Source organism: Ictidomys tridecemlineatus, chromosome 3 (assembly GCF_052094955.1).
Source record: "Ictidomys tridecemlineatus isolate mIctTri1 chromosome 3, mIctTri1.hap1, whole genome shotgun sequence".
In the NCBI taxonomy this organism is placed as follows: Eukaryota; Metazoa; Chordata; class Mammalia; order Rodentia; family Sciuridae; genus Ictidomys; species Ictidomys tridecemlineatus.
Genome location: NC_135479.1, coordinates 26,377,284 through 26,392,396, shown reverse-complemented (window position 1 = coordinate 26,392,396; position 15,113 = coordinate 26,377,284). Strand labels below are relative to the sequence as shown.

The window sequence follows — 15,113 nt, the reverse complement described above, 5'->3', positions numbered from 1 at the left end:
GTAGTATGTATGAAGTGCATTGCTAAACTAGTATATACAAAAATTTATAATAATCCTATAAAGTAGATACAGATTACAGAATATAGTTATAGAAAGAATGTATAATCTACCTGAGATCATACATTTAGTGAATGGTAAATTTATTAAATTTGCCCTTGTTCTTATTTAGCAGTAGTAAAACTTTTTTTTTTCCTTCCCTCTTTAAGAGAGAGTACCTCATTGTGTTACCCAGGTTGGCCCTCAACTTCTAGGCTCAGCTGATTCTTCTGCCTCAGCCTCCTGAGTAGCTGGACTACACTATTCCTGGCTAAGAAGTAGACTTTTTGTCATGTTCTATTCTCCATAGACCTTTGTACTTTGCTCTAAAAGAATTATATCATTCTTGATATCCATTGGACAGTTTGTAATTCATTATTTTGGACCTTTTTGAAAATCTGTTAAAAACTGTACATTCTTTTTCAGAAAAATTTACTGTACATAGATTTTGCATACATTTTCATATGAACACGTGTCCCTTTAACTCTATTTGGAGATCCTAGAATAGTAGTTTATATTAAATTTAAATGAGTATATGAATCACCTGGGTTGCTTGTAAAATTGCAGATAACCTGACCTCACTGATAAAGTTGGGTGCATTAAGTAGGGAGTTGGATTTAGAATCTGTCTTTTTAACAAATACTTAAGTGATGTGGATGGCAGAATGTTTTAAGATCACAAAACTGTCCTGAATCATTGCTGAATTCATTGCTGTTTTAGAGCAGCTATTACAAAGTATTATTAACAAATGATTGTGTAGTTTTATAATTTTATTACTAATACATCTTTAGTTTCCAGTTTTCTGTTTAGAAAAATCTCATGTATGTTTGGAAAAATATGTTCTACTTAAATATTATTTGCAAATGATCTAGAAAGATTATTTATTGGTAATCAGTGACTCTTCATTGCCTGTTTTTCTTTTCTTTTTCTTTTTTTTTTTTTTTTTAAGGGGGTAGGACTTTCTCTAGTACAGTTCTTAACTCTTTTTCCCCCAATGCTTGGGTTTACACCCAGGGCCTTGCGCATGCTAAGCATGCACTCTACCACTGAGCTGTGCTCCCAGCCTCTAGATGATTTCTAAGTGGTTTAGAATAAATTATTCAGTTAAAATTGCCTCTTTAATTATCTTTATTTGTAGGATGAACTTTCTGATGTTAGCCAAGGTGGATCTAAAGCTACCACTCCAGCATCAATAGCTACTTCAGATGTGGCAGCAATTCCTCCTGATACTCCCTTAAAGGAAGATAATGAAGGATCTGTGAAGGGTACTGACACACCAAATAAGTCAGACATAAGCAAACATATTGAAGTGCAGGTAGCCCAAGAAACTAGAAATGCATCTACAGGTAAGTGACCCTAGTTCTTAATCAACAAAGTTTTGAGTAAAACTCAGATAATGTGGGAATGAGAAGAATGTATTGGGGTGTTGCCTGCTTTAGATATATAAAGATGGTAGATAATTCATTATATTTAATGTAAATAAACATTAAAGAAATAATAAAGTTTTGGAAAGAGATATTGGGGGTTGGGAGGCTAGAGAGCTTAAAAGGCAGGAGAACAACCCTTTTCTGTCCTCTACCTAAGTATGTTAATCTGTTACTTTAGTTTCTCTATTTTTCACCCCTTACATAGAAATGGAAGCAGTGCCTTGCTCCACTACACTATGTCCCCTCAAGAAACACAAATGAAAACTTAATAATTTCTGAGATTGACTATTAACTGAATGTATCACATTGGCTAACCCTATGATTCCTAGAACCTATTTTAAAAATGATTGCATTTTTAAAATATTTAAATGATATATTTACAACCATAAAAGCAACAGGATTTGCATATGAAGGCATGTATGATACATATTTTGTTTATTTCATCATGTCCTTCTTTAGGCTCTGCTGAAAATGAAGAGAAGTCAGAAGTTCAAGCAATCATTGAGTCCACTCCTGAATTGGATATGGACAAAGATCTCAGTGGATACAAAGGTTCAAGGTACTGAAAGTGTCAGATTAAGACATTTTATCTTTCCTTTTCCTTACTTTTATCATAAACACTCTATTCTCTGGCATGTGACCAGACAAGAGCAGTTTATGTTTTTCTGAAGAAATATTGGCATTATATTCCAATTTCTGTTCTTGAAAGTGAACATGGTTTAAACTGTGAAATGTTATTCTTGCAGCATCAGGGATTTGGCGTACAGGGATGGATGGTGTCTTTGTTTTGAACTGCTATAACACTATCTGAGATTGAGTAATTTAGAAACAAGAGATTTATTTAAACAGAGATTTATAAAAGAGATTTATTCTCTTCCAGCTTGAAGGCTAGGAAGTTCAAAAACAAGGTGCTGCAGTTTTGTTTGTCTGGTGAGGACTACTCTCTGCCTCCAAGATGACACCTTGTTTCTGCATCCTCTGGAGGAGAGGAATGTAGTATCATCATATGGCATAAGACAGGAGGGCAAGTTGGCCTAATGCCATGTGAAGCCTCTTTTATGAGGGCCTTTATCCATTCAGGAGGGAGGAGCACTCATGACCTAATGTTTCAAAGGCACTACCTCTTAATAATATCACATTGGCAACACCAAAATTTTGGAGGGGACACATTCGTACCATAGTAGATGTGGGAAAGGAAAACTAAGAGGTATTCCACATTTTTTTTTTAAGAGAGAAGAGAGAGAGAATTTTTTAATATTTTTCAGTTTTCCGTGGACACAAAATCTTTATTTTTACGTGGTGCTGAGGATCGAACCCAGCGTCCCACGCATGCCAACGAGCGTGTTACCGCTTGAGCCACATCCCCAGCCTGGTATTCCGTATTTTCTATAAACTTGAGGAAACAAAGAAGAGAGTTGAAGGAAGTAATAATTTGAGCAACCTTTGTTCCTTCCTCCAGATAAGGAAAAAGAGAAAGTACTTTTGCCTTCCTTAACTAATGATCTCCATTACTAAAAGAAAATAGTCTCATTTCAGTGTCATTTTACAGGAGAAGGCTGTTTGATGGTGGAAGAAAATGGTTAAGAATGGTTAGGTAGCATCTTAACCAAGGTTATCTGAAATATGTTGATGTTCGCAAATGTCAGATAGAAGCTATTGACTATATTCAGATTTCTTCCATAAATTTTAACTTTTAATTAATTAATAATGACCATAAAAATACATGCCGTTTATGGGCTGGGGTTGTGGCTTAGTGGTAGAGCACTTGTCTAGTCTAGTGTGAGGCACTGGGTTTGATACTCAGCACCACATAAAAATAAATAAAGGTCCAACAACAACTAGTAATTTTTTTTTAAAAAAGAATACATGCCATTTATTAATCTCTGCTAACCCATTGTGCATTACACTATAGAAGTTAAAAACATACCCCAAGAGTAAGACTATATGAGTTCAAATCTTGGCCTTGGATTTGCATTTTAGGTTTCTTTATCTGTAAAAGGGGATTATAATAATACCCTAGATAGTTATGAGGACTAAATGAGTCAATGTACTTTAAATCATTGGCAAAGTGAACCAGGCACTATGGCACATACCTTATAATCCCAGTGATTTAGGAGGCTGAGGCAGAAGGATCACAGATTGAGGCTTTGCCTAATCAATTTAGCAAGGCCCTGTCTCAAAAATAAAAAAAAATAAAAAAGTTGTAGCTCAGTGTTAGACTGCCCCTGCATTCAACACTCAGTACTGCAAAAAATAAAATCACAGGCAAAGTACCCCATTCATCAAAATTTGACTAATAGTTTTCATCATTATTTTATATAATTCTGTTGTAATTTTCACTAACCTTATGAAGTAGATGTTTTCATCCTCATTTTACAGATAAAGAAACTCAGAAAAGTATAGTAACTTATCCAAAATCACCAAACTAGCAAAAAACAGAGCTGAAATCAGAGTGTAAAAATGAAACTGGCATATAAATATATATATATATATATATATATATATATAACTGAAATATATATAAATATATATATTTTAGTTGTAGATGGACACAATACCTTTATTTTATTTGTTTGTTTATTTATTATGTGGTGCAGGGGGTGGACAGCCAGTGCCTCATGCATACTAGGCAGGTACTCTACCACTGAGTCACAACCCCAGCTGAAACTGGTTAAGAAATTCACCTTCTTCTAAGCATAGATATAACTACTTATTTATATAGCTTGGATCTATTGTAACTTTTGACATTTTGAACCTCTTTAAATTTAAAATTTCACTTTATTTTTTGTTTATTTATTTATTTATTTTTTGCAGTTGTGGGGATTAAACCTAGGTCCTTACACATGTTTACACATACTCCCACGGAACTCATCCACAGCCCTTTTTTTATTTTATTTTGAGCTAGGATCTCACTAAGTAGCCCAGTCTGTCCTGAAACTTTGAGACTCATTTTCTTGGCTTAGCCTTAAATTTTATTCTTAATAGAATAAGTGTCTGAAATTTTAAAGTCAAATAATACTGTAGAATTATAATTTTATCTCAACTTTTGCTAGTATTCATTGTTTCTTTTTTTAATATTTTATTTTTTAGTTATAGTTGGACACAGTACCTTTATTTTATTTATTTATTTTTATATGGTGCTGAGAATTGAACCCAGTTCCTCACATATGCTGGGCAAGTGCTCTACCACTGAACCCCAACCCCAACCCCTCATTGTTTCTATTATTATAATAACTACCAATATTAATCACAGATTATCCACAGAATGAAATATAGTTTAATTTCCTTTCTTTTCAACTTTGTGTTTTTTTGAAATTATTGTAGTCTTAGAGGTTAAATTTGCTGAAGATTGAGCCCATGTGGTAGGCAGGAGCTCTACCACTGAGTTTTTATGTGGTGCTGAGAATTGATCCCAGTTCCTCACACATACTAGGCAAGCACTACCACTGAGCCACAATACCAGCCCCCCTCACCCCATATATTTCTCAAGTATAAACATCCTTATGACCAAACCCAGAATCTTTTCTAGAGCTCTCCCTCCTGTGGCCTTCTATTGGCCATTCATCAATCCTGACTGCAGTGTTTGCTCTGGTTCTGAGATATGCTTCATTATTAACCCTAGGAATTCTCTTTCACCTCTCTCTATTTCCTAGCTCCCAAAGCATCCCACTTCTTGATTTCTGCCTTTATTTCTACAGTGCTTATTCTTACTAGCTTTCTGGACAAAGGATGCATGAGTTATAATTTTTTTGAGAACTGAGAACTGTGACAAATATCATTTGTAGATGTGTTTCATAGTTTGACTAGATATAGAATTATAGGTAGGAAAATTTTTTTTTTTTTAGAATTGCAGAGATATGGTTTCATTATCGTGTTGAGTTCAAAGTGGTGCCATTTAGATTCACAAGTCTTTGTATATACTCTTCAAAAACTTTTAGGTCTTATTGTTTGGTTTTTGATTGTTTAATTGGTTTATCTTCTTATACAAACTAAGTGCTTTTACCTGAAAATTTTTATCTCCCAGGTATGAGAAATTCTCTGTCTCCTTATTTTTGTTTCTTTTTTTTTTTTAGAGAGAGAGAAAGAATTTTTTTTAATATTTATTTTTAGTTTTTGGTGGACACAACATCTTTATTTTTTTTATTTTTATGTGGTGCTGAGGATCGAACCCAGCGCCCCATGCATGCCAGGCGAGCACACTACCACTTGAGTCACATCCCCAGCCCCTTATTTTTGTTTCTTACTCCTGTTCTAAGAACATTTGTTAGGTAGATGTCAAGCGTATTGGACTGATTCTCATCATTCCTGCTCCCTCTTTTCTATCTCCTCTATTTTTTATTTAATTTTAAGCAAAACTTGATTTTTTTCTCCCCTTCACCCAAAGTTTTTCCTTGTTATTGAATGGTTGCTTCTTAAACCACTTGCTGTTCTTATTTGGATGCAATACTTATTCTGGAATTTTTTTTGTTTGTTTGTTTGTTTGTTTTCTGTGTTGCTGCTGCTGCCTCAATGTTTGAGTTAGCACCTCCTTCACATACTCTTTTTTTTTTCATTTTTAATTTTTTTCAACTGCAGATGGACCCAGTATCTTTATTTATTATTTATTTTTTATTTGGTGCTGAGGATCAAACCCAGTGCCTCACATGTGTGAGTCAAGCACTGTACCACTGAGCCTCAGCCCCAGTCCCCATACTCTTTTGTTTGGACTCTTTCATAATAGTCTTCTCTTTGGGGGGCGGGGGATGGGAGTGGGGGGGTGAGAGTGGGGTGGGTAATGAGGATTGAACTCAGGACTACTTGACCACTGAGCCACATCCCCAGCCCTATTTTGTATTTATTATTTAGAGACAGGGTCTCACTGAGTTGCTTAATGCCTTGCTTTTGCTGAGGCTGACTTTGAACTCAAAATCCTCCTGACTCAGCCTCCTGAGCCATCGGGATTGCCTGGCTCCCCCATAAAAAAAAGTTTTCTTTAAATGTCTGGCATTCTGTGACTGTTTTGTGTATACTTGTGTAAAAACATTGATTCTCTGGTTTCTTGTCTATAACATTTAAACTTGACTTCCAAGGGTTGGGGTTGTTTGCTTACCCAGTATGCATGAGCCCTGGGTTTGACCCCAAGCACTGCCCAAACTGTGCTGAGAAGGGTGGTTCCTTTGTTCTGGTGGATTACAGGTCAGTCTGGTATTGTTTCTTGTGCAGTCTTACATCCTATCCTTCTGTTTGACATTCTCCATTGAATGCTCATCTCTGTAGTTGCTGGTATCTTTAAGTCCTACATCTTTCATGAGTTCTGGCAACACATTGTCCTCCTCCTTAAATCCCCTGACAGCTTAGGTTTCAGCTTTCTATAGTTTGTTACATCAGTTTTCTACTGTTTGCTCATCTGTTTTCTGTCTTATGGAAACTTATTCACGTTTCATCTTCTCTAATCCTTTTTTTACACACACTCCCCCGTATCCTTTCTCATTTTGGGTGGTATATACCTTTCTACTTTCTTAACTGTCATCTTAGTCAGGTTTCTGAATTATTGGGTGCAAATGACTGTGTTTAGTTCACCATGATTAAATGGAAATCCTGTACTGAGTGTTTCTGTCAGTGTAGCATTGAGGTAAAAACAAACTTTCCCATTCTCCTCCATACCCCTACAAAAAATGGCTTATAATGTATATACTATTTTGCAGCTTAGTTTTTTTTTAAATCTTTGTATAATGGGTTTTCTTATTTTACAAGTTCTATTTTAATGTTTTTAATCATAGAGTTGAACATTTTGACTTTATATGTATATCCATAACTTATTTCATTGGTACCCTATTAATAATCACAGGTTGTTTCAACTTTTTGCCACTATAAAAATGGTGCTCTGACTTTGTTTTTGATACTGGGGATTGAACCCATGGGGGCTCTACCTCTAAACTACTTTCCAGCCTCCCCCCACCCCTGTTTTAAATTTTTATTAGTTATTGATGGACTTTTATTTATTTGTTTATATGTGGTGCTGAGAATCAAACCCAGTACTAGGCAAGCACTCCACCACTGAGCTACAACCTCAGCCTCTCCCCAGCCCCTTTTATTTTTTATTTGAGTTAGGGTCTTACTCAGTTGCCAAGGCTGACTTTGAACTTGTGATCCTCCTTTCTCCCATGACTGGGATTATAAGTGTGTACCATTGCACCTGACTTACTCTGATCATCTTTTCATACATAATTGCTTGTGACAGGACTTTTGTAAGACTTTTTTTGGGCATAGTGTTCTTGGGTCAATTTTAATACTGTCATATTGTCCTTAAAAGAAAAATTAAAATGCCATGCTAATTTATAACAGACAACATAAAACATGGTAGATAACATCATGAATTCTAAAACCAGACTACCTGAATTTGAATTCTGTTTTTTTGTTTTTCCACTCATTTACTCAGTGACCTTGGCAAATTCCTTAATCTTTTTAGTCTTTATATTCTAAAATTGGTGTGATAGCAACACTTGCTTTGTGGAGTAATTATGAGCCTGAAATAGATAATCTGTATGGGACACTTAGACCAACCAGTACCTGATACAGAGCAGCATAGCTTTCATTTTGCTGATGTCCTGGGATCTCACAACAAAACATGCTATAGTTTTCTTTACCAATTATCTCTGAATAGTTTTGTGGGAATTTCTTAGGAAACCTTTGAGAAGTCTTTTAAAATTATATTTCATGGTAAATGTAACTTATAGGTAAGGTATTCCTATGTTGCTTTGCTCATTGTATTAAAAATATACTATCAAAGTTTTTGTAATTAGTTGATTTGGTTTTGTTGTTTTTGTTGCATAGCACTCCCACCAAAGGCATAGAGAACAAAGCTTTTGATCGAAATACAGAATCTCTCTTTGAAGAACTGTCCTCAGCTGGCTCAGGCCTAATTGGAGATGTGGATGAAGGAGCAGATTTACTAGGTATGGCAGCTCATCTGAAGAAGTATCATGCTTTAAAAATACATTTATTTAATGATTTGATTGAAAATTTTCCCAAGTGCTTGTTGGTACAGAATTGTTGCTGTTTTAGGAAATGACTTATATATTCTTTGAGATCATAAAAGATATAAATGAAAGCATTTTCTTATGGATATGCTTATAATTGAATTCATTTAAATTTGTTTTGAATTCATATAACAATTTATTGAACTCCTCCTGTATTCTGAGAACAAATATTAACATATGAGGAACACAATCATAACAGTGATATGTATGTGTAAATAAATGTATGTTTGGACAGTTTTCTGACTTAAATAAATATCACTGCTGACCTTAATAAAATACACAATCATTACACTTGATTTTTTTGAACTTAATAGTGTTTTACCTATGGAAAATGTAATAATTTTAGAGTTTGTGTTGAACGGGGCATGTAGTTCAGATGCCCTGGGTTTAATCCTCAGTTATCCTCTCCTCCCCCGCAAAAATATTTGTGTTGAACATGTAGTTTGAAAAGAATTAACACATTTGGACTGAGTGCAGTGGTGTATACCTATCATCCCAGTGGGTTCAGGAGGCTGAGGCAGGAGGATTGCAAATTCAAAGCCTGCCTCAGCAACTTAGCAAGGCCCTAAGCAACTGAGTAAGACCTGCCTCAAATAAAAAATATTCTTTGAGATCATAAAAGATATAAATGAAAGCATTTTCATTTCTGAACTGGCCTAGGGACGTGGGCCAATGGTTAAGCACCTGAGTTCGATCCCTAGTACAAAAAGTAAAAAAAAAAGAAAAAACAAAACAAGGAAAAAATACCAAACAAACATACTTGGCCTTTTCACTTTTCTGGCCCTTAGTTTCTTTATGTATAAATGAAAAGAGTTCCAGCAAACTGTGGTTTATGAGTCAAATCCATCTGACCTTTATGTGTCAATGAAGTTTGATTGGAACACAGTCCTTCCTGCTATTTGTTTACTTATTCTTGATAATTGCTTTTGCCCAACAGGATTCAATAATTTGCATCAAAGATTATGTGGCCCACAAGCCTAAAATACTTGCCATCTGCTGCTTTATAGGAAAAGTTTACCAATTCCTACTCTAGGTGATCTCTGAAGTTCCTTTGAATAAAATTACATGATTTTGACTCATGTAAATTAGCATTGTTGTATCTTTTTTATCCTCTAAGACCTTTTAGAAATTTAAAAATACATAGAATTAAAAATCTGTGACCTTGAAATAGATATAGGGCTACAAAAAATGTTGTGTATGTTAGTGTAATCTATAAATCATATTGTTTTCAAAAGGTGTTATTTGTCAATTCTTGTGAATATAGTATGAAGTGATGTTGTTTGCATTAATTATTGTTTAATTTATTTGTTGCTGGTTACATCGTTGACATAGTGAAGTATTAAATAAAAACCCCCCTCAAGTTCTATCTAAACAATCATCTAGTAGAAAGTATATAAATTTAACTATTCCTAGTTCGATATCAACATACTCTCATCATTGAAAGTCTAAGTAAAACATTGGAAGAAAAATTGTATGAATTTTATTTCTCAAGGAAGGTTGGAAAGATTAATTTTTAGAGAATATGCCATCTTTACATTTAAATTTATACCTTAGTTTTCAATTGTACTTTAAAAATTCCTTTTAAGATTTGATTGAGGGCCTGGGGTTGTGGCTCAGTGGTAGAGCTTATATGTATAAGGCACTGGGTTGGATCCTCAGCACCACGTAAAGTAAATAAAGAAATAAAGGTATTGTGTTATGTACAACTAAAGAAGAAGAAAAAAAAAAGATTTGATTGAGCCAGGAATGGTGGCACATGCCTGTGATCCAAGTGAATCAGGAGGCTGAGGCTGGAGGATAGAGAGTTCAAAGCCAGCTTCAGTAATTTAGTAAGACCCTGTCTCAAAACATTAAAAGGGCTAGGGATGTGGCTCAGTGGTAAAGCACCCCTGGGTTAAATCCCCAGCACCTAAATAAATAAATAAAGGACTGAGGATGTAGCTCAGTGGTTTAATGCCCCTGGGCTCAATCCTAGTATCACAAGGAAAACAAGATTTGATTGATAAATTACTCCCTGGCAAATTTGAGGTATGGATGCCAAGAATGTTAGGTTGAAGAACTAAAAGATTTTAAAATTTATATTCATATTTACTAGTACAATAAAATTCACTGTTTTTTGTGTTCAACTTTTTGAGATTTGACAGGTGCTTAGTGTTGTATAACTACCACACTGTGTGTAAACACCACAGAATCAATATAATTCCCCTCTCCAAATCCTTCATATTGCTTCTCTTTATTATTAATCAGCATGAAGAATTTTTGGAAATAATTTGTACACTCTGTTGCCTCATAACTCAATAGTGAGTAATAAAAGAGGCTGGTGGCACCAAACTTTCTTTCTCTCCAAGAATTAACTTTGGGCTGGGATTATAGCTCAATGGCAGAGCACTTGCCTAACATGTGTGAGGCACTGGGTTTGATCGTGAGCACCACATTAAAAAAAAAACTAAACAAATAAAGGCATGTTGTTCATCTACAACTATAAAATTTTTTTTGAAGAATCAATTTTAATTAATCCAGTAACTGTAGTGCTGGGAATTGAACATAAGACCCTATGCACACTCAGCAAGTACTCTACACTGATTACATCCCTAGCTGTCCCTATAAAAAATAAAACAAGACAGTACTCTGAAACACTTGTGGTCTTTTAATTAGGTCAAGTATTTGGTGAAAGTCATAAAATTAAGCATAATAAATTGATTAAAAACAAAATCTTGATTCTTTTGGTTTCCTTTCCACGATGAAGATAAGAAAGAAAAATGTAAACTTCTATCTTTTGCATTTGCAGATATTAGTATATTTCAGATTAGAATATTTTAATATATTAAGTTCAGTGCCTGTGTCCAAAATGGTAAATGAAATTTCTAAGGAATATGTTCCTTGGCTTCTCTTGTGTGTGCAATTCAGTGATAACAGCTTAAGTAATACTCACTAAATGGGAGATAGTTCAGCTAATAAAATTGTTCTCTAAGGCCTTTAATTAACCTTGGGTTGTTGAATCCACTGTTCATTTCATTTTTTAAAAATTAGTTGTAGATGGACACAACACCATTTATCTATCTATCTATTTATTTATTGTGTTAGGGATCAAACCCAATGTCTCACATGTGCTAGACAAGCACTTGACCACTGAGCCACAATCCCAACCCTCTTTATTTTTATTTTTTAAGTTCCTATATTATTATAAAACGGTTTTCTCCTACGACTTAGTTCTTTAATCGTTATACCGTTGTCCTTTTCTCCACTTTGTCACTCATGACTACATCCCTAGAACTTGGAAATCATATGTTCATAAGTCAACTCTTGAGATTTTTCTTAATTATCTTACCTATTTTCAACTTCTCTATCACTATTAACTTCTTCCCATTATCATTTAAACATATTTAGGTCTTTTCTATTTAAAAATAAGAATATTTCCCCTCTTTTGACCCTGAAACTCATTGTCTGTCAGCTATCACTCATTTTCTTCTCATTTCTAGTTACACTTGTTATGCTATATGCAAAGCACTGTATCTATGATAGTGAGCAAAACTTCAAAACTTCTTGTAGTCTTTAACCAGCAGGACTTCACAGTTTTACTTGCTCCTCATTCTACTGCTGTCTGCATTCTCACCAACCTTGCCTTCAATAGCCTTCTTAGTTGTGATTCCTTCTCAAGTTATTTCACATGACTTCTCAAAAGTAGTTGTCTATAAAACTATCCTTGTTGGGTTTCTGTAATATCAGACTTGTCTTCTTCTTTTTCTGCCTCTGGCTTTTCCTTTTTGGTTATCTTACCAGGATATGCTTTCTCTGCTCAACTTTCAGATATCAGCTTTCCTGTCCTAGGCCTGCTTCTTTCTTTGGGAAATCATATTTGCTGTCATTGTTTCTTAATTTTTGTGACTAATGTAAGTTTTTATCTCCATCCCATCTTTTTTCCTAGTGTCACAGACTGTGATTTCCAAACTGCCTACCTATTGCTCCTGTGATGATTTACAGGACTCTGTATTTGACATGCCTCAAGCTTAACTTTGTTGCTTGTCTCCTATTCTTGCACCAGTATGTACTGTCGTGGTGAATGAACAGCCTCACCATCTCTTCTCTTGCAGCCAGTCCCCAGTCTTGTTTGTTTTCTCCTAAATATGTTCAGTGTGGACAGAACAACTGCATTACTGCATTTTTAGCACATAAGCACAGCAACTAAATGAACAATATTGTGAAATAGTTCTAACGGTTTTGTTTCATCTCTAAATCTGCTTCTTCACTTTTGGGGATTAAAAATCCCTTACGGGAGAATTTTTTAAGAGAGCAATGTACCTTTGGAAAAGTGTGTACAATAAGATATAATGGGGCATACTTTCTCAAGGTTTTACTAGATAACTCTGAAGCCTATCTGTTGACCTAACTTGAGCATCAGTGCTAATATTCAAATGAGACTTCTATAATTTAAAAGCTGTCAGGGAGTTCCCCACCCCCTTGTTTTTAGTAGTCAGTTTCAAAAATGTTAGACTGTATACTTAGTTTAAGTCTTAAATAGAGATAAGACCTCTTCAAGTAGTATTTTTCCTATAATTATAATGAGTTAGTTTTTATTGATATATTTTGAAGTGAAAAATTTGAATATTCCCACGCAACATATTTTAAATTTATGCACTGGATTTTTTTTTTTCTCCTTAGTGCCAGGGATTGATCCCAGGGCCTCATACATGCTAGGCAAGCATTCCACCACTGAGCCACATTCCCAGCTCTGTGCACTAGATTTTAAAAATCTCTTCAACTCTTCAATGTTTAAGTTTAAACTTTAGAAGCTAGATTTTAGGAAAAGGTTCTCATGGGCATATATTTCTTTTTTTTTCTATTTATAATATTTATTTATACTTTGTCTTTAATATTTTCCCTATATTGTTTCAATTTCTTGTTACCTCTCTCTCATTTTAAAATAAATGAGTTTACTTCTTGCTTTCAGAAAATAATCTAATTGAGATTCTCATTCATTTTACTCTTGGGCTGCTTACCCAGGGGAATATTCTGGTGTGTATACTTTTAAATTATTTCATATTACTGCTTTATAAGCTAGGTGTTCTTGCCTGCTGTTCTCATTTAATGCTTTCTCATCATTTTTTTTTCTGCTCAACTTGTTTTTTTTTTGCCCTGCATATATTTTCAGCTTTTATGCTTATATATTGTTTGTGATATATAGTAAACAAGTAAACATATTTATTATATGAACTTTTTCAGCTAGTTCAAACTCAGTTTCTTCTGTCTCTGTGTCTTTATTGAAAGGTTAACATTTGTGTTTAAAGCAAACAATTTGGCAGAAGTTATTTTGGGGCTGGGATTTAGAAAGTTTTTTAGTTTTCCTTTTGTTTTTTCAGTTTATAAAAAATATATGGCTGCCAGGTTAAATATGTTGCTACTTCTGGTAAAGACAAAATATAAGTCCATGGGATTTTTAGCATGCCAAGGTTTGTTTTGTTTGTTGGGATGAGTAAAGTGATGGATTTGGGATTTGGGTGTTCTTGTTTTGTAATATTCTTTAATGTGTTATTTTATTTCTTCATTTTCTTATGAGAAGCAAATTACGTAGCTTTATTCTCCTTAAAGTCTGCTTTGGATATGGCATTAAATATTCTACATGCCTGTTTTATAGTACCAATTAAAATATTAAGTATATTTCTATAAAATAACAATCGTATTATTATTTCATAGGTGGTATTTTATAGGAAACCTTGTATTATTGACTTAGGGCTTCTTCTTCTTCTTTTTTTAAATCTGTGTTGGGGATTGAACCCAAGACTTCACACATGCTAGGCAAGCACTCTGCCACTGAGTTATATCCCAACCGAAATTGTGGGGTTTTCAATCTAATTATATTGAATTTTATTGTGAGAGAGAATTGGTAAAGCATTTTTTTAAGTGTACAGAGAGCATCCTTATGAATGAAGGAAATCATCTTTATTTATTTATTTATTTTTAAAAAATATTTATTTTTTAGTTATCGAACCCGGGCCACACGCATGCCAGGCGAGCGCACTACCGCTTGAGCCACATCCTCAGCCCTCATCTTTATTTTTTGTTGTTTACACATCATTGTGCATTAAATCATAACACTGATTCCAGGTGTTTTTCATGTCATGCATAGAAATTTATAGATTAATAATCTGTTTTCATGCTGTTTCTTACATAAAACATTTCTTGTTCTTTGTTTTTGCTTTACATGGAATGCATGGGCTTTAAGACCATAATTTCTTTGGTAAGGTTTCATCTGCCTTGGGGTTCTGTCTCTTTTTGACCTTGTTTCTGTCTATTCTGTATTAATAAAACCAAATTTTTAGGCAGAAGCCTAATATCAGCTGTGATTTAGAAACAATTTCTGATCTACATTAATGCCATTCTTTTTTCTCTCTAAATAATGCTACTTGTTAGAATATTTGGCAAAAGATTTTGATATTTTTGAAATATTATCTATGAGAAATAAAATATAGACTAACAGATTTAAAGAACACCAGCAAGAGTTGAGTGCATTAGCATAAACCTGTAACTCCAGCTAATTGGGAGATTAACACAGGAAGATTGCTTAAGTCCAGGAATTTTAAACTGTCTTAGACACCATAGCAAGGCCCTGTCTCAAAAAAAAAACAAGAACAGA

General features: G+C 34.2%; 1 protein-coding gene across 15 annotated transcripts in view; it reads left to right on the top strand.

Moving 5' to 3' along the window:
- The window catches only part of Spag9 (sperm associated antigen 9), a 150,131-nt gene that overhangs the window by 85,467 nt on the left and 49,551 nt on the right, over positions 1-15,113 (top strand). For 9 of the 15 annotated variants that reach the window (XM_078042249.1, XM_078042248.1, XM_078042244.1 and 6 more), the window contains 4 exons: positions 1,175-1,382; positions 1,923-2,022; positions 8,277-8,398; positions 14,703-14,717. In XM_078042249.1, coding sequence (XP_077898375.1) covers positions 1,175-1,382; positions 1,923-2,022; positions 8,277-8,398; positions 14,703-14,717 — 445 coding nt within the window. The remainder of the gene's footprint in view (positions 1-1,174; positions 1,383-1,922; positions 2,023-8,276; positions 8,399-14,702; positions 14,718-15,113) is intronic. The other 6 variants (XM_040268967.2, XM_005321615.5, XM_040268968.2 and 3 more) reach the window with 1 other exon arrangement.